The sequence below is a fragment of the Tachysurus fulvidraco genome, chromosome 1, assembly GCF_022655615.1.
Source record: "Tachysurus fulvidraco isolate hzauxx_2018 chromosome 1, HZAU_PFXX_2.0, whole genome shotgun sequence".
Lineage (NCBI taxonomy): Eukaryota > Metazoa > Chordata > Actinopteri > Siluriformes > Bagridae > Tachysurus > Tachysurus fulvidraco.
Window position 1 is genome coordinate 32155489 of NC_062518.1, and position 25808 is coordinate 32181296.

The 25808-nt window shown below is 38.1% G+C and overlaps 2 protein-coding genes across 5 annotated transcripts in view; one reads left to right on the forward strand and one right to left on the reverse strand.

The window, feature by feature from the left end:
- The window catches only part of arrb2b (arrestin, beta 2b), a 41055-nt gene extending 37450 nt beyond the window's left edge, over positions 1 to 3605 (reverse strand). Inside the window, exon 1 of the mRNA XM_027134413.2 lies at positions 3471 to 3605. Within this exon, the coding sequence (XP_026990214.1) occupies positions 3471 to 3493 (23 nt within the window). The 5' untranslated portion in view covers positions 3494 to 3605. The remainder of the gene's footprint in view (positions 1 to 3470) is intronic.
- Positions 3606 to 12588: 8983 nt separating this feature from the next.
- On the forward strand, positions 12589 to 24486 carry cd99l2 (CD99 molecule-like 2). 4 transcript variants are annotated; one of them, XM_027134396.2, is made up of 12 exons: positions 12589 to 12835; positions 15287 to 15337; positions 15568 to 15606; positions 15768 to 15845; positions 16545 to 16646; positions 18021 to 18080; positions 19527 to 19577; positions 19902 to 19973; positions 20781 to 20861; positions 20996 to 21115; positions 21210 to 21275; positions 21808 to 24486. In XM_027134396.2, the coding sequence occupies exons 1-12, from the start codon at positions 12778 to 12780 to the stop codon at positions 21867 to 21869; spliced, it is 840 nt and encodes a 279-aa protein (XP_026990197.1). In that variant the 5' UTR covers positions 12589 to 12777; the 3' UTR covers positions 21870 to 24486. The 4 variants fall into 4 exon arrangements, with proteins under 4 accessions (XP_026990197.1, XP_026990198.1, XP_026990199.1 ...); XM_027134397.2 differs by lacking the exon at positions 19527 to 19577 and having other exon boundaries at positions 12590 to 12835; XM_027134398.2 differs by lacking the exon at positions 16545 to 16646 and having other exon boundaries at positions 12591 to 12835.
- Positions 24487 to 25808: the final 1322 nt, after the last annotated feature.

The window sequence follows — 25808 nt, forward strand, 5'->3', positions numbered from 1 at the left end:
TAAGTTACAGATTTGCTTTGCAGAAGGCATACTGATGTATCCCAGGAGCACAGGACGTCTTACACTGATGAATCTTCTTATACAGAAGACTGGTTAAGAATTATGAGAGATAGTACTGAGCCATGATAAATGAGATGGGGAAAGATGATGAATCGGGGAGCTGAAAGAAGGATTTTGTTGTGGTGGAAAGAGGTTAAGTGGACAGCTTAGCATGTTTAGAAAAGCAAACCAACCAAATCTCCTGTAGCCTACAGGCATTCTCCATTGTTAAGTAAGCCAGATGCACTCTACACCCACACTTCACTGCACCCACAACCTTCAAGCATGAGAAAAGGAGAGAGCTCGTGTGTGTAAACTAAAACACTAACAGTGCATCAAATGGCTAATACCATGATGCTGTAAGTGGGTTTCAAAACAGATCTTTTAAAGTTCGAAGCACTAGCATGACTTGTGATGGGTACAGATTTAGTTGTCGGTGAATCTAATTCGGAGGCACAGATGAGGTGATGACACTTCCACCTCCAACATGCAATGTGCTATGAAAGTGTGTCAATCAATAGGGGCTCAAACAAAGTTGGTTCTGCACTGGATGCTTTGGTCGGGGGTGGTGATGAACAACAGCTCCCCTGCACACAAAGGCGAAATGATTTTATTGTACGATCAGTCATGCAGGCTTGCCATGTTAGATTAACTGCAGGTGCCAACATGGCAAACATGAAAATCCAAGCAGGCTGAGAGAAAAGAAAGCAGAATTTTACCACAGAACACTAGCGTTTCTTGGTTTGTGCGTTTTTAAATTATATTAAGAAGAATAATATCCAGACTGAGGTGTCTGTTACATAATAATAGGAAGCTCCATAAAATGTCCAGTTTTAATTTAGTTTTTATTTTATTTTACCAACAAAAAGAGACTATGCTCTCGCTCACTTAGTTTCTATTGGCTTAAGATCAAGGCTTAAGAATTCTAAGGTAAAGCTCACCTACATAATGTGGTCATAAAGCAAAATCAACCATAACAGTGTGTCTTGCATGTGCAGTGTCCTTTCCCCTTTAGTGAATTGGCTTTCTGTTAGGATTTTTTTTTTTAATTCTTATTTTTTCTGACTGCTGTTGGAAAAAAGAAAAAAAAAATCCAATTTATATTTCAGGAACAAAAATCATTAACATGACTACACTGTGGATGTTGGCACCTATGTAACATATTTACAATGAGGGGTTAATAAATCGTACCCAATTGTGTAAGTGTAACTTTGTACACCATCAAAAATAAAGAAAACTCCTCAATAATTATATTCTAATTAATAAATCACACTTTATACAGAAAATCCTCTTTTAGAACGCTCACTCCACTCACCTCACCTTACTCAATCAAGGCCAGTTTCAATGGAAACCTGCTGTCTATTTTCTATGTTCAATTCGAAGCAGATAGAGCTTTAAATAACACCCGAGACCTGATACTGGTATCTTCAACTGTGATTAAATGGACTCGCTGAAACATTCACTGGGTTCAACACGCAAGAACTTTATTAGATTTAACATTGCAAGTGTTCACAGCATAAAATATGTCAGTGAACTAGATGGGGAAATCCATCAGATCCCATCTGTTCCAGCACTGAAGGCCATCGTTGCATCCCTACATCTTACTAGACCATTTGCAGCATTGCTAATCTGATAGGTCAAAAGGTGCTCATTATTAAACCACCCCCCTCAGTTCTTCAGCAGTCTGGCTCTAATTCAATCCCAAGTTTATTTTATACACAATAAAATGTTATAACTTCTATAGTAACAGCTCATTCACAGGCACATCATAATCCAAGTCTGTTAACAGATTTCAAACCAACATGTTGATATTTAACAGCACAATACATCAAAGTTTTTGATACGGTTTGAAGCTATCTCTAAGAAGATATTTAGGAACGAGTGAATGTTGTCAGAGATTTGTAAAAGAGTGAGTTTAAGCCCTGGATTTATATTCAGGACAGGCTGAGCAAATTGGGCTTGGTGCTCTTATACTAGCGAAAGGAAAAAGACGCTGGTGTCTGAAACTGTTCCTAGTAGCGATAACATAAGTGATAACAGAAAAATCTTGTCTTGTGTACCTCTGAGCGATTATACATGCAGGATGTCCTTTAATAAAATAAATAAAAATAAACAAAAGTTGTGATATAATGTTAGGAATATAAACACTTCACAATGATCGGTAAGCTCATTACACCGCCGTGCCCTTGATTACGTTCCTATAACAACAAGCATGTGTTTTATTCTGTTATTCCAACCCTTCATGATGAACAATAACACAGCTGGTCAGGACAATACACTCAGTCTAGCAACACTTAAGCCACATCTCCCCATGGGACAATTTAAACGACCTCACACGAAAGTCTGGCATTAGAGAGCTCCTTCTTCAATACAAAAATAAATAAATAAACAAACGATTATCATTAAAAATAAAAGTTATTATAGAGTTATACAGCTGTAGGATTTTAAAAATGCAGAGCGAGGGCCGTGTCTTTGTGCGTCATACGTCATAAAGTGACGTCAAAACACGAAAAAAAGAGGAATACCTAGTTTTGTAATACTGCATGGGTACAGAATGGAGTTATAATACCGATCCTTGTAATAAAGGAGCTCAGATGTAGGAGTTAAACTAAGGGTGGCTCAGTTACTCATCAAACTGTACACGTACACCTTCGCCCACGTCTAATGCAGCACATCTGGGGGTTGGGGAAAAAATATATATGTATACACACACACACACACACACACACACACACACACACACACGCACACGCACACGCAAATAATAAAAAAAAGCCAATGGGTCTTTAACCCAAACCACATTGTTTTTACACAGGAAACACCAAGGCCTTTTCTCTAAGCTGAGGAAGTGATCGACATGATTCTCACGCTGCCTGCAGCATCCGCTTTCTTTCCCCTTTACAAATACAACAGCAGCAAAAACCTTATAAATAAACAAAACAAATACACCTTTTAGTCTGTTGCTAGTCACACAGTGTGGACCAGACCTCAGTCTGCATGCTGTTTAACCAGTCTTTGTATTGTAACGCCCTGATTTTTGTTTTGTTTTAAAAAATAATCTAAAATAAACAAACAAACAGTGTCAGTGTAATCAAAAACAAGTTGCTCTGACTTCACGACGGCTCCCTATAAAAGCTAAAAGGCTGTAAAAACGGAGCAGTCGGTGCTGCTGTTGCTTGTCGGTCGGCTTGCAAGAAACATCTCGTTACTTTAGTATCTGTGTGTGTGAGTGTGTGTGAGAGAGAGAGAGAGAGAGAGAGAGAGAGAGAGAGAGAGAGAGAGAGAGAGAGAGAGAGAGAGAGCAGGTCGGCGGTGTGTAACCGCACCCGAGACAATGTATCGAGCTTTAGATACCGAGTCAGAAATGTAACAGACATCAAAGTCTGTCTCACCTCTAACCCTGAGACCCTGAAACTAAACACACTGCTTACCTGGTCCCCGCTTTGTCGCCCATCTCAAAAGGCCTGTTTCTTCAACCGAAAACTGAAAAGCTGCCTTATATATATATTTAAAAAAAAAAAAAAAAAAAAAAACAGTGCGAAAGTAGTCACACCTTCCGGTCCCCTTCTACTGCCTCTCCCCCGTCGTCACTGCTCCTTTCCTCGCAGGGTAGTTTCCCGCAGTCCCGACACTTCCACCTCTGTTTCACTACCTCTTGTGACAGCAGCCTCCAAAGGCCGGCCCCCTTTCCTGTGATTGGCATTTCTATTATCCAATAAGATTAAATAACTCATTTGCGTCAATTTAAGAAGTAGGCGTGGCCTGTAAAGGAAATAATAATAATAATTGCTATACTATGTCCAAGAGCGTGCTCAAACATTACAGACTGCTCTGATTTTAGACGGGAAAACGTGATAGATCATAGGATCTATTTTTCTCATGATTTGCTTCTTGTGTTTTTCTACCACGTAAATGACGATAATTGACGTCTATGATTGTGAACCTTCTTAGAATATTGCAGTTTTAAAATCCTCAAATAAAAGTTAATTTCTCATACGTTTTTGCTACGCAAATAATCTATCAGGATTATATAACAGGCCCATAGACTTGCAGTGTGACTGAAAATGCTATCTGCTGCCACCTAGTGTTCGGATGTGAACAATACATTTATATTGTATTTGGTAGAGCTTATTTAATTCCTCCCATTTTTCCCTTTTACCCTAAAGGCATTATTTTCTGAAAGTATTTAGATTTTTATTGTTCTATAATGAATGAAATATTTTCTGATTTTATTGACATGTAGAAAACGTTTTTGCTTGGTCATAGCTTGTGATACTATACATGTGCTTCAGGGTTGGTATGATTTGGAAGAAGGTTTGTAGTAATATGGCAAAATTACTCAGTGAGACGAGATGCTCGGTGATGTTTTTCGGGAAACGTTTTCAAGGAAAAGTCTCTTGTCGAAGCGATTTAGTGTAACGGCACATACTGATCTGAAGAACATCTGTACAACCGCTCAGTCTTGCAATTATCCAGTAAGCCAATCATGTGGAAGCTGTGCAATGAATAAAATCAAGCAGATACAGATCAAGAGTTTCAGATAATGCTCACATCAAACAACAGAATGGGGAAAATATGTGATCTTGATGAGTGTGACCTTGACAAGGTTGATGTTACCAGCTGGTCTGAATATTTTAGCAATTACTGATCTCCTGGGATTTTTTTCCACATAAAACTAGTACTATAGTTTACAGAATGCTGCAAGTAAAAAACAAGAAAAAACATCAAAAATAAAAATGTTCTTCCAATGTCTGAGCATGTGTTCACTGTAGCCTTAGATTCTTGAACTTGGCTGACAGGAACAGAACCTGATGAGGTCTTCCACCTCAAGGCTACTGTTGTGCCTCATGAGATGCTTTTCTGTTAAACATAGGCATCCTGACAGCTCAAATCTGTCTGGCCATTCTCATTTGATCTGATCTCTATTGATATTTAACTTTGCTTTGTAACTTGTAGTTCTCTACACCATCTAAATATCACTGAACTAGGCCTTGGGGAAAATGTTCAGTCTACTACAAAAGCTGGAAAGCCTTTACATTGTCATGGAGAAACTAGAATACTGTTTTTGTGGGACAGGGATATCACCAAGTGAGCTGTCCTGAACTGTTTTGTTTGAATTCTCTACAGTTAGCTGGATCAGGGAAATATTATGCTGAAATTGTCAATAATGAATCACATTTTTTTTCTGACTTCAACAGATATCAATGGCAAAATTAGATCAGATGCTTCTACATGAACCCTTGACATCAGACACAGCATTAGTCAAATATGCTGACAAAGAATTAGTGTTTAAAGGACTCCTGCTCGTACAACTGAACAAGGGCTAGATTCTTGGCTAACAAGGAAAATTTGGCAGTAGCAATACACTGTGGTGGCATTTTGCATTTGAATTCCTTTAAATATATACACTGATGTAATATTGATTGGAATGTAAAAAATAGTTTTGTTGAAGCATTGCAATGATTTTAATCTGCTTTCTTTATTAGTAAAATCCAATTTTCAATAACAATATAGGCACATATAGATGAACTTTTCCCCATTTTCCTTTCAAGAAAACATGACCTCATTATGACCCCTCTGTTTCAAGAAAGGTTGCAGGTTTTCCCATAATGATTCATTAATAACATAGAAAACACAAGCTTGTCCTGTATCAGCACTAAAAAACTGATCTCTGCATTAATAACCACAATTGGAATGTGCAGTCTCCAAGTATGCATTAATATATACAACTCAAAAAAGAATCTGAACATTTATATATAGAGTTATAGCAAAAAACAGAAAGTTCATAATATTTTAATTTATAACACAACTTCTGTAAAAAGAAACACTTTATATAAGCAATGAACACAGAAAAAGGCAGAACTGCATTAGAGCGAGAGTGAGAGTGAGAGAGAGAGAGAGAGAGAGAGAGAGTGTGTGTGTGTGTGTGTGTGTGTGTGTGTGTGTGTGTGTGAGAGAGAGAGAGAGAGAGAGAGAGAGAGAGAGAGAGAGAGAGAGAGAGAGAGAGAGAGAGAGCATGTACACATGTGTAGGCAGCTGCATCTATTCAAGTCTCATTCAGAGTAACTGACCTTTATTCTCACAAACACCTGGTTCCTGTCTTTCTGTGTATTCCTACTGCTCAAAAACAAAAACAGGAAATAGTCTAAGAGGCTGAGGAATTGGTTTTTGAGAGTAAATTGGTATTAGATTGTACCTCTTAATTTTTCTGCTGGTTTAATCAGATAAACATGCATGTTTGTATCTAGTAGTGTTGTCTATATTCAAATTCCTGGTCATCGGTCTGGTAACATTTACTGTCTTGCTTTTTTCACAATGTTTTCCAAACAAAACAAGAAAAAGCCATGAGATAAGTTAGCATAAAATTCATAACCTACCAAAAGCTGAAAACATTCACACACTTTATATGCTTGTTCTACAGTAATGATAGCTTGTTAATGTGGATTAATGTGTGTGCTTATGGTGTTGTCAAAATCCTACAGTGTCTAGTGTATGTACAAAGTATTGAGAGAGTATTTATTTATAAAGTATTTATACTTTAAGTATAAAAGTATAGATAAACTTGTTAATAAAATAAAAGTTTATCTATACTTTTATACATAAAGTGTTTATACTTTAAGTATAAAAGTATAGATAAACTTGTTAATAAAATAAAAGTTAAAGTATCCAGCTAAAAATGTACTTACATGAAGTCAGGGTTCCCACTCTTTTTCAGAGATCAATTTCCAGGACTTTTCCAGGACATTTCAAATTTAGGAAAAAAGACAAGGATCACAGATTCACAGCCTGAAGTTGTTCTTCTCTCCAGAAGTCTTAAAAACAACGTACACTTTATGGCTATTACTTAACTATAAAATTAGAAAAACACCATATACACCCACAGGGCTTCTGACTTTAAACTCTTCACTTTATTATAATGAACACATTATAACAACTGCCAAGGCCCTTCTTGTTAAACTTTCCCTTCCCTCTTCACCCAACTGCATTCTCAAATAAATAAATAAATAAATAAAATAACTGCAGAAGCATTACCAAACGGAATAAACAACATTTAATTGTCTGTCCAAAACATTCACTGCATTAAGCTGTATCCTTTTGAACTTTTTAGTTTCAAACTCAATGTTTTCCAAACTTTGTTCTAGAGCTGCTAACTCCTCACTTTTCTCTGTGACACTTTTTCAATAGGCATTTGATTTTGACAGTAAGGTGAAGTCATGCTTTCTCTCTGCCCTGATTGCCATTTCATCTGCCTCTTTTTGCATGGTTTCTATGCTATGCATTATATTTTGTCTTTTTGCATTGACATTCTTGCTGCAGGTCTTTTCTTTTCCTCTCATTGACAGTTTCGACTTTCTGTTTCTTTTCATGATCCAAGTACTATACATATCTCATCCTTGCTCCTTTGCAGTGTAGTATGAGATTTTTAAGTTTATATAAGTAAACCTATTATATGTTACCGGCCTTCGCCTTATGTTTACAACACTAGTCTGTGCTACACTTTGAGCATGTAAATAATTGTTCAATGTATGATTCGCTGTGCATCGCATCAGTAGAATATCTAATTTTGACTTCTTATATCGTTCATAAAACAGGTTTGTGGACTGTGTGGATGGATTACTTTTAAAGACAATTTGTCATGTGAATGAAATTTCAACATTTATGAAATAAAAAGAATACACATATTAATACCCTTTCCTTTCTCAGGCTAATGCCGTCTTGCATGCTTCAGTTTGCTGTGCATTCCCCTTGCACATGATATTCAGATTAACAAGGTTAATATAACCTGCTTACCTGTCACCATTTGCTAAAGAAGTAACCATCTGGTGTAATCGTTAGGACATTGGACTCTGACCACAAAACCCTGAGTTCTATTCCCTTAGAGGGAAATGGGAGAAGTTTGATTCCCACTCATGGCTGTACAATGAAATTTCAAAATTTGTTTAGGTTTGTAAGAGAGAAATAAACATAGATCAAAATAAACTTATTAGCCATTTACTAAAGAAGTAACCAACTGGTGTAATGGTTAGGACGTTGGACTCTGACCAATGTTTTGGTCAAGTTTTGTCTGTGATGCTTTTGTTTAGAAATTAAATCATCTTAATCATCTTAATCATTGTCTTAACTCTTAAACGTTCTGGAACCACCGGTGGCATCTCACTGTCATAACTACATAGCTTTCCTGCTTGTTTTACTGTAGTTTCTGAATAATTAATAGTAGTGAAGGAGTAATACACTTTATAAGATCAACAAATGAACAATAAGATACGTGTTTAATTGGTTTATATGAAACAAGAGCCGACGATTGTCACATATCAGTAACGCTATGTCTTTATTCTAGGTTGATAATCTCTGTGGATTATCCAGATTTGCGTTCAAAATCCTCTCATTGCAAAAAGACTGACTGACTCCATCTACTGAAACAAAAGTATCACTTTTGTCATGTGAAATGGAAACGTTTGAATTTACATTTCCGCATACTGCCAGAACCGCTCTACTGAGGATGCCATTTCTCATCTTCTCCACACTATGAGCCAGAAAAATAGGGAATTATGCAAAAATGCTGTTTGTGGACTACAGTTCAGCATTTAACACCATAATTCCCTCCTCGCTCACCTCTAAGTTGGAGGTCCCGGGACTCAGCCTGCCACTGTGTCAATGGATCTCCATCTTCATGACAGACAGACCACAAGCCGTACAGGGGGCAAACGAACCTCATCCACCCTCACCTTCAGCACTGGAGCTTCCCAGGGTTGTGTTCTGAGCCCCCTGCTGTACTAACTGTACACATATGACTGTGTGGCCACTTCTAACTCCACCACCATCATCGTTTGCTGACGACACTGATCCCAGATCTTGGCCAGATCTCGAACAACGACGAGACGGCCTACCTACAGGAGATTAAATACCTGGAGAGATGGTGCCAGGAGAACAATCTTCTCCTGAACGTCAGCAAGACCAAGGAGTTGATAGTGGACTTCAGCACAAAGCAGGAGCGGTCATACCAACCACTAAACATCAACGGGACCCCAGTGGATGGAGTGGACAGTTTCCGGTTCCTAGGTGTTCACATCACACAGGAGCTGTCTTGGCCTTGTCACATCAACACCCTGGTGAAGAAGGCCCAGCAGCATCTGTACCATCTGAGATGCTTACGAGACTTCAAACTACCTTCTCAGGTGCTAAAGACTTTCTACACCTGCACCATTGAGAGCGTCCTGATGGGTAGGATCACTTCCTGGTCTGGGAACAGCACCATGCAGGACAGACGAGCCCTCAAGAGGGTGGTGCAGTCAGCTGAACGCACCATCCACACCGAGCTCCCTGACCTGCAGGACAGGGCCAGGAAGATTGCACAGGATGTCAGCCATCCCAACAATGGTCTCTTTTCTTTGTTGCGTTCAGGGAAGTGCTTCTGCTCCTTGAAAGCAAACACAGAGATAATGAGGAGAAGCTTCTTCCCATAGGCCATTCAGAGTTTAAACCAGGAAACACCCAGGATCTAGTACCGGACAACCATCTTTTGACAATGTCACTTTAAATCTGGACTGTCACTTTAACACTGGACTTGCACAGCACAGTACACTTTATACACACCATACTGCATACGGACACTTTAAGGACAATCATAAAAACGCATTTATGTATATACACTATTTTTCACATATATTTTTATATTTTTCATATTTTATATAGTTTTTTAAATATAGTTTATACTTTATTTTTCTACCTCTTTTTGGTTTTATTCTTTATCCCAAATTGCATTCCTTTTTCCTTTTATTTCACTGAATGTCGTACTTTGTATGTATGTGTATGTGACAAATAAAATCTGATTTGATTTTATTTAAATTGACATGAACGACTGCTGCACATGCGTGATGTGAATACACACTTCTCTCTCTTACCGTGTTTAGGAGATGAGTCCCACACTTGTTCAATAAACAAAGGTTATGTGTTGTTCAACTAAGTTCCGGCTGATCTGTGTAGATAACCTCGATGCCACAACTATTAAAAGCCTTGTTCCTCCACTTTGAGGAATAAATGGTGATGAGGCCAATTGAAAACTTCAATTCCATTTACAGATCTCAGTGTTATGTACAGTGAAATGAATCTGTATATACTTACCAAGCAGAAAATATAACACACACACACACACACACACACACAAGCACACACACAGATTATAATATATTTATATATTTCATGATATGTATGTGTGTATGAATGGTATGAAGCATGGTTTACTCTCAGGTATCCATCAATGAAGAGTTAAGAGTTGAACTTCAGTTTGATAGGATAGATTTAAATCTCTAACAAGTTTATTTTACACAATTAGTTTTTTAGAATTAGATTTTTTTCACACTACACAGTTATAGAAAAGGAGTGATTAACAATCGCACGATATAGGTTCCCTTCCCTTCATGTCATCTCAGGGAGTTTTTACATTTTATATTCTGATTAATTTAAAATTAAAAATGCTATATGAATAAAATTAAATTGAAGTGACTGGATATCATGTTTTTGGAAACAGGTGTGTTTATTTATTTATTTTGCTTCACATTGTGCACGAGTTATTTGAAATAACACATAATGCCTGAAGCTATACAGTATAACAGATTAATTACATAAACTCTCCTACAAGAAAGTGTGATATGTTTAATTAATTTATGGAGTAAATATATTCAAATATATTAGTGATTTATGTCTATCAGTAATAGCTTCACTAGTAGTAGTATATATTTAGTAGTAGTATTCAGTTCTACACATAAATTTGAGATTTCCGTGTCTGGTAATTGATTTTTTTGTAAGATTAATGGTTTGCAAAAGATTTTTGTACTTCTTAATAAACCCATTCTGTGTTATGGTTTAAACTTTATTCTATCAAATAACTGAAGGACACAGTAATATTAAAGTAGTTCAGTAAATGAGTTTTATTGGATTAACAGAAAATGTGCAATATGCATCAAAACAAAATTAGACAGGTGCATAAATCTGGGCACCCTTGCCATTTTGTTGATTTGAATACCTGTAACTACTTTAACTACTTAGCACTGATTAATTGGAACACAGTTATTTAGTCATAACAAGGGACGTTATGCATGGCGGCAAAAGAACACAGCATTCCAAGTAAAACACTTGCTACCCACAGTAAAATTTGGTGGAGGTTCCATCATGCTGTGGAGCCAGTGCTGGTACTGGGAATCTGGTTAAAGTTGAGGGTTGCATGGATTCCACTCAATATAAGCAGATTCTTGAGAATAATGTTGAGGAATCAGTCACAAAGTTGAAGTTATGCTAGGGCTGGATATTTCAATAAGACAACGACCCAAAACACTGCTCAAAATCTGTAGAGGAACAAGTACAATGTTCTGGAATGGCCATCCAAGTTACCAGACCTGAATATCACTGAACATCTGTGGGGTGATTTGAACCATCCATTTCCATTGAACCAACCATTTCAACCATCAAACCTAACTCAACTGGAGATGTTTTGTAAGGAATGGTCCAAAATACATTCATCCAGAATCCAGACACTCATTACAGGCTATAGGAAGCATCTAGAGGCTGTTATTTCTGCTAAAAGAGGCTCTACTAAATATTGATGTGATTTTTCTGTTGGGGTGCCCAAATTTATGCAACTGTCAAATTTAATTTTGATGCATATTGCTCATTTTCTGTTAATCCAATAAACCTCATTTCACTACTGAAATATTACTGTGTCCTTTAATTATTTGATAGATCAAAATGAAATTGCTGATCCAAACACTCAAATATTTATAAATGAAAATCATGGAACTTGCTGGGGTTTCTAAACTTTTGCATACGACTGTACAAAGTTAAACTGGATTACTACCACTAGTGCAACATCATAGACATTATATTTTTTTCTAACGTTAATACACTAGAAAGGCTGGGTGGCATGTTCAGTTAGTGTTGCCTCCTCAAAACTCTATGGCCTGCAGTTTGATCATGACCCAGGTTACTCTCCATGTGTCCATGTGGGTTTCTTTGGAGTTCTCTGGTTTCCACTGTCCAAGAACAAACCAGAAGGTGAACATGCTCCATTAGGACTGAATTAATGTGTGTGTAGTCTGGTCTGATAAAGTTTTTACATTAGATGATTGGATGAACAGCAAGAAAATTTACATATCTTGAAAAACTGATGCTTGGTTTAGTCAAGTAATGATCTAAAATAAACAAAAATGGTCTAAAGATGAAAGTTAAACAGCTCATCCTATGTTTTAACAGCTTATCAGACTAAGGATGTGACTAAATCTAATATAAATGCAGTATTGGTCTCTACTTGTATAGAAGGCTGTATGGATTTAAGCTTCTTGAAGAATCATTATAATGATTGTTCTTGCTGCCATTGCTGTTATAATAAATAGGAAAATGTGCCTTAACCTCAACATCTTCTGTCTGGTATATATGTATTTTGGATATATGGAGTCCATTTTGCATCTCAAGTAGACCCACGTGTCCCATTCCACTTACGTGTATAAATGATGAATGTGATGTAAATGATTTTGGTAGCTATGCAGTGGGTAAAGCAGAGGATCCGCCCTGTGAGCGGCAGTAACGTGAATCTCGCCACCTCTCGCTCAGTCACACTGCAGCGGTTTGGTGCAGAGGTTTGGACTCTCTGCTGTTGTTCAGTCTCAGAGCTTCTCGAACTCGGTGCTTTAGAAAGAAACCGTTTAGACGCGAAAGCCGATAAAAAACACGTCCGGACTTTGAACCATGAGGGGGTTTCCGGTGTGGGCTTTTTTTGCCCTTTTTTCGCTGTTAGTACTGGGAGGTGAGTGAAGCCCGTCGGCCCTCTTTTGTTGAAACCCCCGGCGCTTCAATACTCCATGTTTCTCTCTCTCTCTCTCTCTCTCTCTCTCTCTCTCTCTCTCTCTCTCTCTGTATGTTTCTCTCTGTTTCTCGCTCTCTCTGTCTCCCTCTTTCTGTTTGTCTGTCTCTCTCTGTGTCTGTCTGTTACATAGTTTACATTCTGTAACGGGTTTGTAGCACATCAGACATATCTGAGCTTGGCTTTTGACTGTTTGGCTTCACACGAGACTGTCTGCCTTCATGGTCTGGGAATATTACAAATCAAAGCTTATTCCTTATAGCATATGTCCTCTGTAAAGTTGTACATTATGCAATGCGACATATTCATGATGATATTTATGTCATATTGCAGTAAACTAGTGATGTTTTTGTCACCTTCCCATATTTTTCAGTTAATCATCACATCAATTTAGAAGATTTTTTATTCCGACGTTCGAAATCCGCAATATAACGCAAAGAATAGATGCTAAAATGTGAAGATGCGCTTACAAGCTATATGAAATCAGCCCTATGGGGTTTGTACTGGATACACGCCCATATTAACAATAGCGGTGTCGCCGGTCTTGTGCTCTCTAGAAGCGTGCAGGTGGAGCTCAATGCGCATGCGCATGCTGTACCGCTGCTCAACCAGGTGCAACATGAGAGTAACATGGGTTTTGGGGACTGCGGAATACGGGAAGATACCATCGCATTTTGTCAAGGGGTGGTGTATCTACACTAACCTTATTTTATAAGGGCAAAAACCTTTCCAATGCTATTTCTTATTTCCTACCACCAACATGGTGCCATGGAGATAATTTACATGTAAAGAGCAAGTGACATTTATCTTGTTAGTAGGGAGATAATATGCTTGATTTAGTTTCCCCCTCTAATATTTTGCAGTAGTCCTACCCACCCAAGTTGCAGCTAATGTAAGGACTCATCTGCCTTCTGTCTCCTCTGCTCCATCAGCCACACCCTCTGCTGTGTGTGTAATCAGAGCCATGCTAGAAGCCATGTGCTTTAAACCCATCTTATTGAATTCATTATTTATGTAAGGATGCGTATAGATCTGCAACCAGTCATTATTACTTGACTGTATTACTGCTTTGACTCAATGACATGGAAAAAGTCAAGTCAAGAAGCTTTTATTGTCATTTCATCCATATAAAGCTGTTGCAGTACACAGTGAGATGAGACAACATTTCTCCAGGATCATGGTGCTACATAGAACAAAGACAGGGCTAAGGACTTAGGAAATAAGTCCTAGATACGTAAAGTGCAACTGTGCAACCTGGTGCAAACAGTGCAGGACAAAAGACAAACAAGAGACCGTGCAGGACAAAAGGCAAACAAGAGACAGTGCAGGACAAAAGACAGTGCAGGACAAGACAAACAAGACAGTGCAAACAAGACAATACACATTAATACCAAAAATACAATGCAGATGCAAAAACAGACGCAATAACTATTCAAGAACGGTTAATAGAATTGTAATATACTGATATACTGGAAAATATTAGGTCAGCCCATAGATTTGATACCAAATTTGAAATTTATTGCAAAAAAATTAGAGCTGCTTTTTATTGTATTGAGACATATAGAATGCAGCCATGAGCATTTGTTAATTAAAAGTCATTGAATTCTCTTCTGTGGCAGGAAAATCTAGAGTAAGCAATAGGCGCTTGGTTTTGGTGACATGTGACACAGTAGTAACATGCTGAGCTGGTCTGGCAGCAGCGCACACAGTGTATGGTGTTTTTTAATGCTGTTACTAATCCTGGCATGGAGTGCAAAGGTCTCTGTCCAGAACAAAATAGCAGCAGAGAGAGTGACTTGAGATAAGAGCTTCAGCCAGGTTAGAAAGATATAGAAGGCTTCTTGAAGGGTGTATAAAATGTTAAGTTAAATATAATGAAGACCAGTGAAGTTTAAATTTAAACAGCACACGGACAAATGCCTTGTTTAATTTAAAATGAATTCTTGGACTTGCACTTTTTCCTGACAAATGTCCAGATGTCCCAGACTTTAAACTTTAAGCTCTTTAATCAAAATAGCACAAGGAAAATCCTCTTTGGAATATCGTCTTTGTGAATTATATGAACACAAAAGGGTTTTTATGCATTATGAATATTGCCCTTTTGCACAGAGTCAATGCACACAATGCACAGTCAATGCACACATTGTTTTGATGGAGAGACTCTGGAATGTTTGTCATGCTGTGAGACATGTCCTCAAATGGAATAATTTCAGGATATTATGCTAAAAATATGAATACATATTTTTGGATTTGGTTTGTTTGGGAGATTTAATATAAATCTAAATAAATTCTTGTCCTGTGGTTATTTTTATGTCAGTGTTGCAAGTGAATATTATCAGCAATCTGTCTTTTGTTCATGATTGAAAAGAAAACGTATCATGTTTGGTGTTTCAGGTCTTGCAGATGATATTAATCTGTCTGATGCTTTTGACGGTCCAACTTCTCGTAAGCAAAGTTTTCTCCTTAATATTTCTTTGCACTGGATTACATTTTTAGAATCAACAGGATTAAAAAAAAGATCATGTTGATAAGACTCAAAAAGATTAATCTGCTAGAAATAAATTAGAATAATATTTCTTTACTGTCAGAGAGACACATATTGTGTTTAAATTAAATAGAAAACAAAGTGTAGAATCTGATCAGGATTGACATCTGTGATGTTTTGCTTTCTCCAGCTACTCCAAAGCAAAAGGAAAATGAAAAACCTGGAGGAGGTAATCAGAGCTAAGCTGTTTATATTAAATAAATAGCTTTAAATTTTATATGAATTATCTGCACTGTAATAAATCTCTGATGTCCTAAAGGACTGTCTGATAACTGATCATTAATACTCCACAGTGGTTTTTCTAACACAGGCATTTGTGTTTCTCTGTAGGATTTAATCCTGAAAAACCTACCCAAAGACCTCCTGTCAAGCCCAAAGAGCCTGTCAAGCCCACAACCAAACCCAAAGGTGAGAGTGATCAGTATGAACCAGTTTAATTTTTTTATATAGATAAACATAGGAGGGCATTTTCCAATTGCTTATTTCTCACTGCTTCTTCTCAAGCTTGGCCTGTATAATTTATGCACATTTCCTAGAAATCAGCGTGTTGTTCTTGCGTAAATACAGATCTTATGTTATGACTAACACGCTCTGTCTGACACGTGCATTGATTTTTTTTTGTTGCCATGTGGTGCATGGTTATAGAAAGTAACTTGCACATAAACAACCCAGAAACCCTTAAGTACCTTGCAGAAACCAACAGTGTTAGGAAAAGTAGATCCATAGCGTAAGTGAAGTTAGTCTTAAACTGAAACCAATGTCACCTTGTCCCACTCATATCAGGCATCAAATGCAAATTAGTGTCCCTGAATACACAGGTAGTGCATTGTCCAATACCCTATTGTGATAAGCACTATGATAGTATTATTCTCATAGAATTGGACTGTAAAAGGCACTCTAGAGATTAGGGTTTTATGATAATAGTCGTAGCCATTAATCATGTCTGTTTTAAAGGGACTTGCATAAAAAGTTCAGCGCAACTTTTGTGTTGTTTGTACACAGTGGGTCTCTTCACTAATGCTGAGTCATTTTTAAACTTCTCAGTTCATCTATAAAGCAACTCTTGTGTGTGTTTAATCTTACTAACCTGCTAGCCTTTACTGACAGAGGAGATCCTTGCTGATTTCTTTGGGCCAACCGTGCGGTCTGCTTTGTTGCCCCGCACATCCGCCAGACCCCTTCGTCCCTTTGCCCCATCTGACAAGACCGGTGTGTATTGTGTTGTCCATGTCCCTTACTGGAGCCACTCATAGTCCCTGAGTCTGTGTGTGTCTATTTGTAGAGGCAGAGTCACAGTGCTGAGATTGTTTTTTTGTCCATTGCCCATTTCCCAATGTTTCTTCATTCACTACATGTAAAGTCACACGCATGTTGCCTGTATGTATGTTTTTATATGTCCGTTCAAGTCTTTTATATCATCCACTGTATCCAGTTGTACTCCCTGTTTCCCATTGTACATAACCTGTATGTATATAAAACATATGAAAGAGAGAGCAGTTCTAGGAAAACAATCAGTGTGCCAACTCAATCTCCAAGTGTTTTATTCCTTTCATAGCACAGCAGTTATTGCTACTAATTCTAACTAACATTTTGTTAGTTCTTGTTATTATTTTGGTTATAACATGTCTAAAGTTGTTTTTCTCACCAGCTTTTAGCTTTTTGTCTCTCTCTCTCTTTCTTAAAGCAAATAAGACAACAAACACAGCTTGTCAAATACAAAATTCTGGTGGCTTTTCTGTTAAATAACATCTTGTTACAGAAAGCTTTACCAGAGCAATGATTTGTTAGGCTTAAATTATGTGAGTGTCCATGCTGTGAATGAGCGGTTTCTATAGAAACAAAAAACATGAGACATGCAGTTCTGCAAAAATTAGTCAGCCTCTTCTGAATATGAGAATTCAGCAGTGCTGTGGTTTAAACGTGTATATTGTGCCATTGTGACATAATTCAGACTTAAAGGCGGGGTGCACAATGTTTCAAAAACGCTTCAGAAAACTGAGTCGGGCCGACTAACAAAACAAATGTGTAGCTATTTAGTAGAGAGGGGTGTGTCTTCTCAATATGTGGCGGAGAGTGTTCAGTGCGCATGTCTGACATTAGCCAAAAACGATTGAAACATTGACATGGCGGATACCTCTGCCGTTACCTCTGCCTCTGCCGTTACCTCTGCCGTTATCTCTGCCTCAGGTTCTAGGTGTTGAATGTCGTGAAACGGAGCTAAACCTTTCACGGTACAACACACAGTACTACAAAAACACATTTGACCTGTATTACCATAGTATTACTCATTGAGTTCATTTATTGATAAAAAATATACCCTCGGCAAGCTGCCCCAACAGGTTCCGCCATAATAGTTGCCTGGGTTGCGTATGTATGTGTGTGGCGGAGCTATTAAAAACAGGGGTGACACCCATTTGGGTTAGGGGCATGTTTGTTTAGGTGATTTCAAATGTCAACATTGGCTTTCAGAGATCGTGCACGCCCCCTTTAACTGATACAGTCATAATATTATTTATTGTCATAATATACTTCTGTGTTAAACAAGATATTTACACACAATAACATCTAACCCTTATCTTTTAGATCCGCTTAATTTTGACCTTGCTGATGCACTGCCTGAAAATAACAAGAAAAATCAAAACGGTGAGTATTTATTTAATTAATTCTCACTATATTGGAGAGCATACTGCCAGTTAGGCAATTAGCAATGCTGTAACATATCTTGTATCCAAAATCTGCTTAGTCACAAGAAAGAACAGAAAATCCAATTCAGTTCACATTTTATACAACGATGCTAGAGAAAGCTAGAACCAGCTAGCTTGGCTTTTCCTTCTCCACAAGGATAATGCTTGATACGGTTAAGAGGTTAACATCGGATCATGCTTTGTTGCATGTATAAATGGTTGAGTAGGCAATAAACCAACCAGTGCATTTAGATCTGTGGAAGGACATCAGTGCCTCGGGTTAAATATTGTGGTGCAGTGATTGTGGTGCTTATGGATTAGTGCCATTAGTGTTGATCTCAGTGCCAGCAAGACACTTCAACCTTCAAAAGTCTTCAAACAATTTTGAGATTTTTCTTATATTTGTTCCCTTTATGTATATAAAACCACTGCTTTGGGACTTTTTCTGGTCTTCTGAAACTTTGCCAGAATCACAGAGATCACACTTTTCCACCATTCTAATGTTTGGTCTATCTGCATAAGTGTACAAGTGTTCCTAATAAAGTGGACTGTGAGTGTAATGTGGCTGAGTAGAATAAATACACTGTAGGTCTCCAGTTCTTTATTCTGTGGTCTTATTCTACTGCCCTACCAGGTATCATTTCTCAAACATCAGCTAAACAGTGGGCTTTTTTTCAGACAGAGAATTCTCACTCAGTGTGTAATGGGTTCTGTGGCAGGAGCTCAACAGTGCCTGACAGAACAGCCCTTTAAAGGCCAGCTAAAGCTTTTACATTTTAACAGCAGCACGTAAGGTTGTCAAATGGTGTCACAGAAAAGCATTTGGGCTAAAACAAGTGATCTCTGTAAGAAGCCAGAGATCCCAGATACCAGAGACCCCAGGACCACTGCCGGGCCCCTTAGCATGACCCTTAACTTGCTCAGTTGAATAAAAATTAGGTAAAAAAAAATTGCAGTAAAAGTAATGTAATGCCACAGCCATCTCTCACTAAGAAATATTGCCCATACTATGTGGATGAGAGGGATGACATTCTCTCTCCTGTCAATCACAGTGACACTAGGGGGAAAAGGTTTATTAGAAGGTGAAGGTTCAAGCCCCTGCGGTAACCTTAACCCTTTCTACTCCATGGGCGCTGTATCATAGCTGACGCCAAATTCCTAACAAGTTGGGATATGTGAAAAAGCTGAGATATGTGAAAAAACAAATTCATTATCAACTCTTCTTCTAAAGAGGCTCTTGTATGGCAGGGCAGATATTCCACTACGTGTGTTACACTGCTCTGCCTTGTGTGTGTGATGCAGATTGGTATACGAAGAAAATTATTTGATATGTTAATTCCAGTGAAGTGACTTGTATGAGAGAGAAATGTGAAAATAAAATTAGAGGGACTCTCATGTTCCTCAGATAAAGACTTTGGAGGAGGTGACAACCCCAGTATCGCAGGTGGCCATGGCGGTAAGGAACACACACCGCTTCTGAGTGATGTTTTCCGTAATGGGAATAAAATCTTTAACAACTTTCTGTCATCTGTCTGCTATGATGTTAAAAGGGTTTTCTATTGCATGAGATTTGCAATCCACCTTTGCCATTTCTAAGGTCTAATTAGCAGTCTGGCCCTGATAATAGTCTTGCACATTGTAGGACGCACTTCTTACTAATAAACCTCCACTTTGATTTTGTCCTGCCGCCTATTACAGTTTTCTATGGTTTTGGGAGCTTTCTGTATGTGAGAAACATTTATCTGGTGCTTCAAGACTAAGAATTTGTCAAATTTTACAGGAAAAGTTTTAACCGATGACGATCTGGATGATTTGAACAAGGATGGCAGCTATCATCCAGACAAAGGGACAGGTACAGTAGTGCATTAGACCACTTTCCCTTTTTAACACCAATTATTCTAGAGGAACAGTAAAAAACTAAAAAAAAATCAGAGCTCTGTCGTATCTTCGTTGCCTTTATCACACTACTAACAAACTGCGTGGTAATAGTCAATGAGTCAGACGAGTCAATATTTACAAATGTTCAAAAAAGAAATCGGTAGTCTTGAAATTATTTGTACAAACACTCGCATTGACTCGAATGTTTATTCAGTTCATGACTAAAAATCCATGTAAATTAACTTTAATTTAGAATTTTGTCAAACATGCATTATTATGGTAATTATGGTATTGGTTCCTATTAAGCATTAAGAGTTTCATACTGCTCATTTTTTTAGTCAGAGTGTAAACATTGGTTATTTGTTTATTATTTAAAATATGTCAGATATTACAAGTGTGATATACTTGGTTAATAATAGCTTGTGACATATTAATGCTGAAGTACATGCTTTGTTTATGTTAAGTGCTGTGTTAAATAAATAGTGTTACTTACAAGAAGTCTAATGTGAAGTGTTCCCAACAATGTTACAGTGAATTAGTCCGGAGTGCTATTTATAGCTAATCAATCAATGTTATTAATTGTGTTAATCAATCTCTATTTTAAGAACCAAATGTCTGACGTCTATAATCCATCTTAAAGCAATGCTGTTGCAGGCTATAAGGGGAAATGTTCATTTTCTATGTGAGGGAAAACGTCTTTTTATAAATTACATTTTTATAGAATCAATTATGTGGTTTTACAAATTTTCAAGTAATCATACTGCTAATTTCTACATGGTAGGAGGGAAAAAAGGTTCAGGAGGTTCTGGAGGTTCAGGGGGTTCGAACGGTCCTGTGGAACCTGCTGATGATGGCGATTATGGTAAGAATCATAGCATAATTTTGGTTAAATCCATTAAAAACTGAACAGCTTGTCTATTGTTTCAGTGGAAAATGTGTCAAGCCAGAACAGTTTCCACAGATCACAAATTTTCCCAAATCGATCACTGTTTTTAGACAGCATGGCAGAAACGGGCACCATCGCTGGCATTGTGAGTGCTGTTGCCATGGCGCTGGTTGGTGCAGTCAGCAGCTATATCTCTTACCAGAAGAAAAAGTTCTGCTTCAGCATACAGCGTAAGGACTTTGAGGTCTAACTAGCAATTTATTGTCAGGGTCCATTTGTCCTGGCTTTTTCAGTGTACCTCACTGACCCGGTCTTCCTTCACAGAGAGTCTGAATGCAGATATGGTTAAAGCAGAGAATCCAGAAGCCGTCGTGGCTCAAGAGCCTCAAGGTGAAGCTTTGGTCACTTTCTTTTCCTTCCTTTGTTAGAAAGATGGTTTAAACTACTTTATGAAAGACAGACAGACATGCTGAAAGAATTCATTAGACACATATATGGTGCACATCAGTGGACAACGATGTGGTATTATGCACACACTCTTAAGTGTGTTCAATCAATGAAGGTTGAGACATCAACAAATCCGTCACTTATACCTTTTTGAAATGTGCCTATAGCAAGGAATGCAATCACAGACAAAATAATCTAGTCATGATGTGTCCTATGAACATGTAATCTTTCCATGTGGAGGTGTCACTCCATAAAGACAGAATACACAGGACAAAATAATGTGCTAATAGTTATAGTTCTAAGAACAAATACAGCACAGTTAATGAAATGCACACAGGGGATTATGGGTAATCAACACACAGGATATCTGCACGTGTCCAGATGTTTTGTTACGTATAGATCAATTTGTTGAAGTTGTTGCTGTTCTATGTGATAAACCAACTGGTGTCTAATGAAAGTGTTTTCATTTTTCCAGTTCAGCAGACTCTTCTCCAGCCCCCCAACGCTGAGCCGCCCACAGAAGACAATGCGGTGTAACGTTTGATTGCGCCTTCCAACCTGAAGAGGGAGCAGTGCTCGACACGTACTTGCTCTCAACGGGGAGAAAAACATCTGCTTTGTCATGAAATCAACCAATCTGTGAATATTTATTTAAGTGTTTACCTTCATTTTCACCAATCCTACAGTTTACAATATTATTCCTAGGAAGATGGAAATTGTGAAAAAAAGTTTAACGTGTTGCTCATTGAAAGAACAAGCTGTTCATGCATTCGTGCTGCTCCAGCTTTTTGACCCTCTGATGGGAAAGCATCACTGTGTAACTAGCGTGTATCATTATTCCACAGTCCATCATTGGATTATCCACATAACGGTAAATGAAGTACGTCTATAGGGAGCGCTTTAGAGCAGGGAAACCTGACTGTGTTCCTGTACGATTACAGTCCAGTACACTTTCCTCAATCACACCTGACTGAACTGTCTGGATCATTGGCTTAAGAGTGTTAGATGAGAGACACCATCACACTGTGCTTGATTACAAGAAGTCAGGATCAGAGCCAGCTTCCCCTGATTTATAAATTGAATGTTGATCAAGGTGACCTTGAAGTTAAACTTCCTGGTTGCTGAAGATTTATCTTTTTACAAGCACCCTTTTCATAAAAAAAAAAAAAAAATGATTTGTACGTTTGTGCCCTGCTGTTTTTTCATAGCCGAGTGAATTAATAATTGTATATAGTTTTTTGTGCCCTGAAATTCATCTGGACTTAACTGGATTGAAACTGAAGATAGCTGCTCACTGCTTTAATTTGCTTTAAAAAAAAAAAAAAAAGTGAGTGAGCTTAGGTGTATCAGAAGGTGGTTGTGTTGAAGAAACCTTGTTGATGGCGCTTTGCTAACTCGCTTTCTTTTGTGTGTGAGTGTGAGTGTTTACTGGTACAACATTGGTAGCAGATTTTCAGAGGTGAGCTTACTGTAACGAAGACGCCCAGGTTTATTTGTTCTGGCATATGTAGAAACTGAAGTCTTACATGTTAGCACAAACACGGTACCTTTTTTTCCTTATTAGGGAATTTGCCGTTTTGAAGGTTTTTGAAGATATTGTGCTTATTCCACGTGCTTTGTGTGTTATTCATGTTTGTACTCAAATGGTTGTATTGGTGTATCTTTATATACACTTATGGCAGTGTAGCTACAGTACAATAGATTTTGTTAGCAGTCATATTAATAGTCATATTAAGTGTATGGGCTTAGATTTTTGTCTTTTTGATCCACTTAAGCTTTTCACCCCTTCACAGTTTTGCTGTGTTGGCTGTGTTCCAGTTGGTGTGTGTTTGAGCAGGCTTTCTTAGACGTGCTGTGTGAATGGTTGCTTAGTTCCTCAGGTTTGGATTTAGCTGTAGGGCCTGGAGATGTTTGGAGTTTGAAGAGGTGGCAATAAAAGATTTGGAACACAGCCCTGCTTTCCTTCCTGAGGTTCCCCAGCCTTTTCTGTCACATGTCGCCTCCTTGCTGAGCTCAATCCTGCTGTACCTTCTCTATCTTTTCAGCAACACGCCACTGGTGCTTCACTTCTTAGGCCTTATCCTGTTAAGCGGCCGCACTATCGCAAAAGAGAGTTAAGTATGCTGACTGTATCAGCTCCAGCTAAATCTGTATGTAGGTAGGACTCTTGGTAGGACAGTCCACTGTATAACAGAAGAACACAGACCAAACATCCACAACGCTTCTACTAAATATAGTTGAATGTCCGCTTACGCGCAACACATCGACGCCGTCACGTCCTATCGAGAGTTCCAGTTGATGCTTCTAATCTAACCGAATGTAGATTTTTTTTATTCTGCTGCAATTTTTTGACCACTTTAACGTAGCATCTCTGGTGTTACTTTTGGCAAAAATGTCAAACACCAAAGACAAGGCAGTGAAGACATGATCTTGTTCCTTTGTGTTTTTTCTGCCTCAGAACCTGGCGACTGTTTCGAGTTGATTTGTAGCGAAATTTTAAAATCACAAATGCCTTGAGAAAACAGATTTTGAACAATTGATCAAAAAATGCATTAACTGTAATTGACTGTTAATTTTGCCATGTGGTGGATTTTAAAGATGTACTGTGATCAGTGTGGGTACTTCTGTATCAAGTTATTGAAAAGGCCACAAGTTGGAGGTTGCATTTGGTTTCGAAGGAATTTTGAGCTCTTTGTGTCTTTTGGATAGGAACTGCAAAACATTTTCTATAAGGGTGAAAACAGATGCATGCTTAGATTCTTTAGCTGTAGCCAGTTTTTTCTTGCTTACCGCATTGACGTATGAAGTTTGGACAAGTTCTGTAGAGAGACCTTTCTGAAGTGTTTTTGGATTTGCACTGCCAGTGAAGTGACACATTTACCGCCAACACCACAGATCAAATTAAAACGTTATACAGTAGGACTTTGTATTTTCTTACCAGTGTCTGTTCCCTTCAGTCTGGACTTATCGCTGAGTCATAGACTCCCCATCATGTGAAGGCAAGACATTAAGATCCACTGACAATCTTTACTGCTTCAATAGTCAGTTTTCTACTTGTATAGGTCACTAAAGATCTGTTTCAACTCTCACTGGCAATACCTGATAGAAAGAGAGTAACATGAAGAAAAATCAACAATAAAAGACTGAAAATGAATTTGACTTGGATTGTTTCATTCATTCATTTATTTATTTATTTCCACTGGCATGTCAGAAGCTTTGCTTGGCCACAATTCTGACAAAGTCAGGTACATCATCCTAAAATACCTCGGTGGTGGATAAGAGAGGATGTTGCTCGCTGATCACTTGACTATGAACTTTTACATCTGCTCATTCATGCACTTATCCAATCAGTCAATCTAGTGGCAGCAGCTCAGCAGGAACAGACCAAGAGCTTCAGTAAATGTTCACATCAAACACCAGAATGGGGAAAACATGTAATCCAAATACTGTGTCATGATTGTTGTTGCCAGATGTACTGGGGTTGGTTATGACAGTGTTGTGTGTGGAAATCTCAGATCAACCGTTTCTAACCGAATACAAAACATCCACTAAGTTGAAGTTCTGGGAGTAGAAACACGTTGATGAAACAGATAAAAGAGAATGGGCAAACTGGATTGAGTTCATAGGAAGGCCATGATAACCTCAAATAAACTCTCATAACTAACACGGTGAGCAGAAAAGCATCTCACAATACACTACAAGCCAAACCTTGACAATCTTATTCTACTCCTGTTGCCCAAGAACAGTAATGTGAGGCTACAGACACCGAAACCAGACTCTGAAAAGAGCAGGTTCAGCTTCTGTGAAGCTCATACACTGTGCTACTGTTACATGATTGGTTGATTGGATAAATCCATGAATAAACAGGATAAAAAATACACAAAGTGCAAAGGTTGTGAAGGACGGGTGGATCTAATTAGTATGCTCATCAGATGCAGGATTTGGCAGAAACTTTTAGAAGGATTACGGTCACCATTTGGATGTACTATATATATATATATACACACACACACACACACACAGTGCCTTGCGAAAGTATTCGGCCCCCTTGAACTTTGCGACCTTTTGCCACATTTCAGGCTTCAAACAATGATATGAAACTGTAATTTTTTGTGAAGAATCAACAAGTGGGACACAATCATGAAGTGGAACGAAATTTATTGGATATTTCAAACTTTAACAAATCAAAAACTGAAAAATTGGGCGTGCAAAATTATTCGGCCCCATAAGTTAATACATTGTAGCGCCACCTTTTGCTGCGAATACAGCTGTAAGTTGCTTGGGGTATGTCTCCATCAGTTTTGCACATCGAGAGACAAATTTTTGTGCAGTATACGACTGATTGTTGTCCTATGGACAGAGTCTCCCACCTCAGCTCTAGATCTCTGCAGTTCATCCAGAGTGATCATGGGCCTCTTGGCTGCATCTCTTGATCAGTCTTCTCCTCATATGAGCTGAAAGTTTAGAGGGACGGCC

Bases quoted from the DNA above. Each gene is read 5' to 3' on its own strand.
- cd99l2 (XM_027134396.2), top strand. From the start codon at position 12,778: ATGAGGGGGTTTCCGGTGTGGGCTTTTTTTGCCCTTTTTTCGCTGTTA. The intron at 16,647-18,020 runs GTGTGTATTGTG...CTTATCTTTTAG, and splicing joins TGCCCCATCTGACAAGACCG to ATCCGCTTAATTTTGACCTT. The intron at 18,081-19,526 runs GTGAGTATTTAT...CATGTTCCTCAG, and splicing joins TAACAAGAAAAATCAAAACG to ATAAAGACTTTGGAGGAGGT.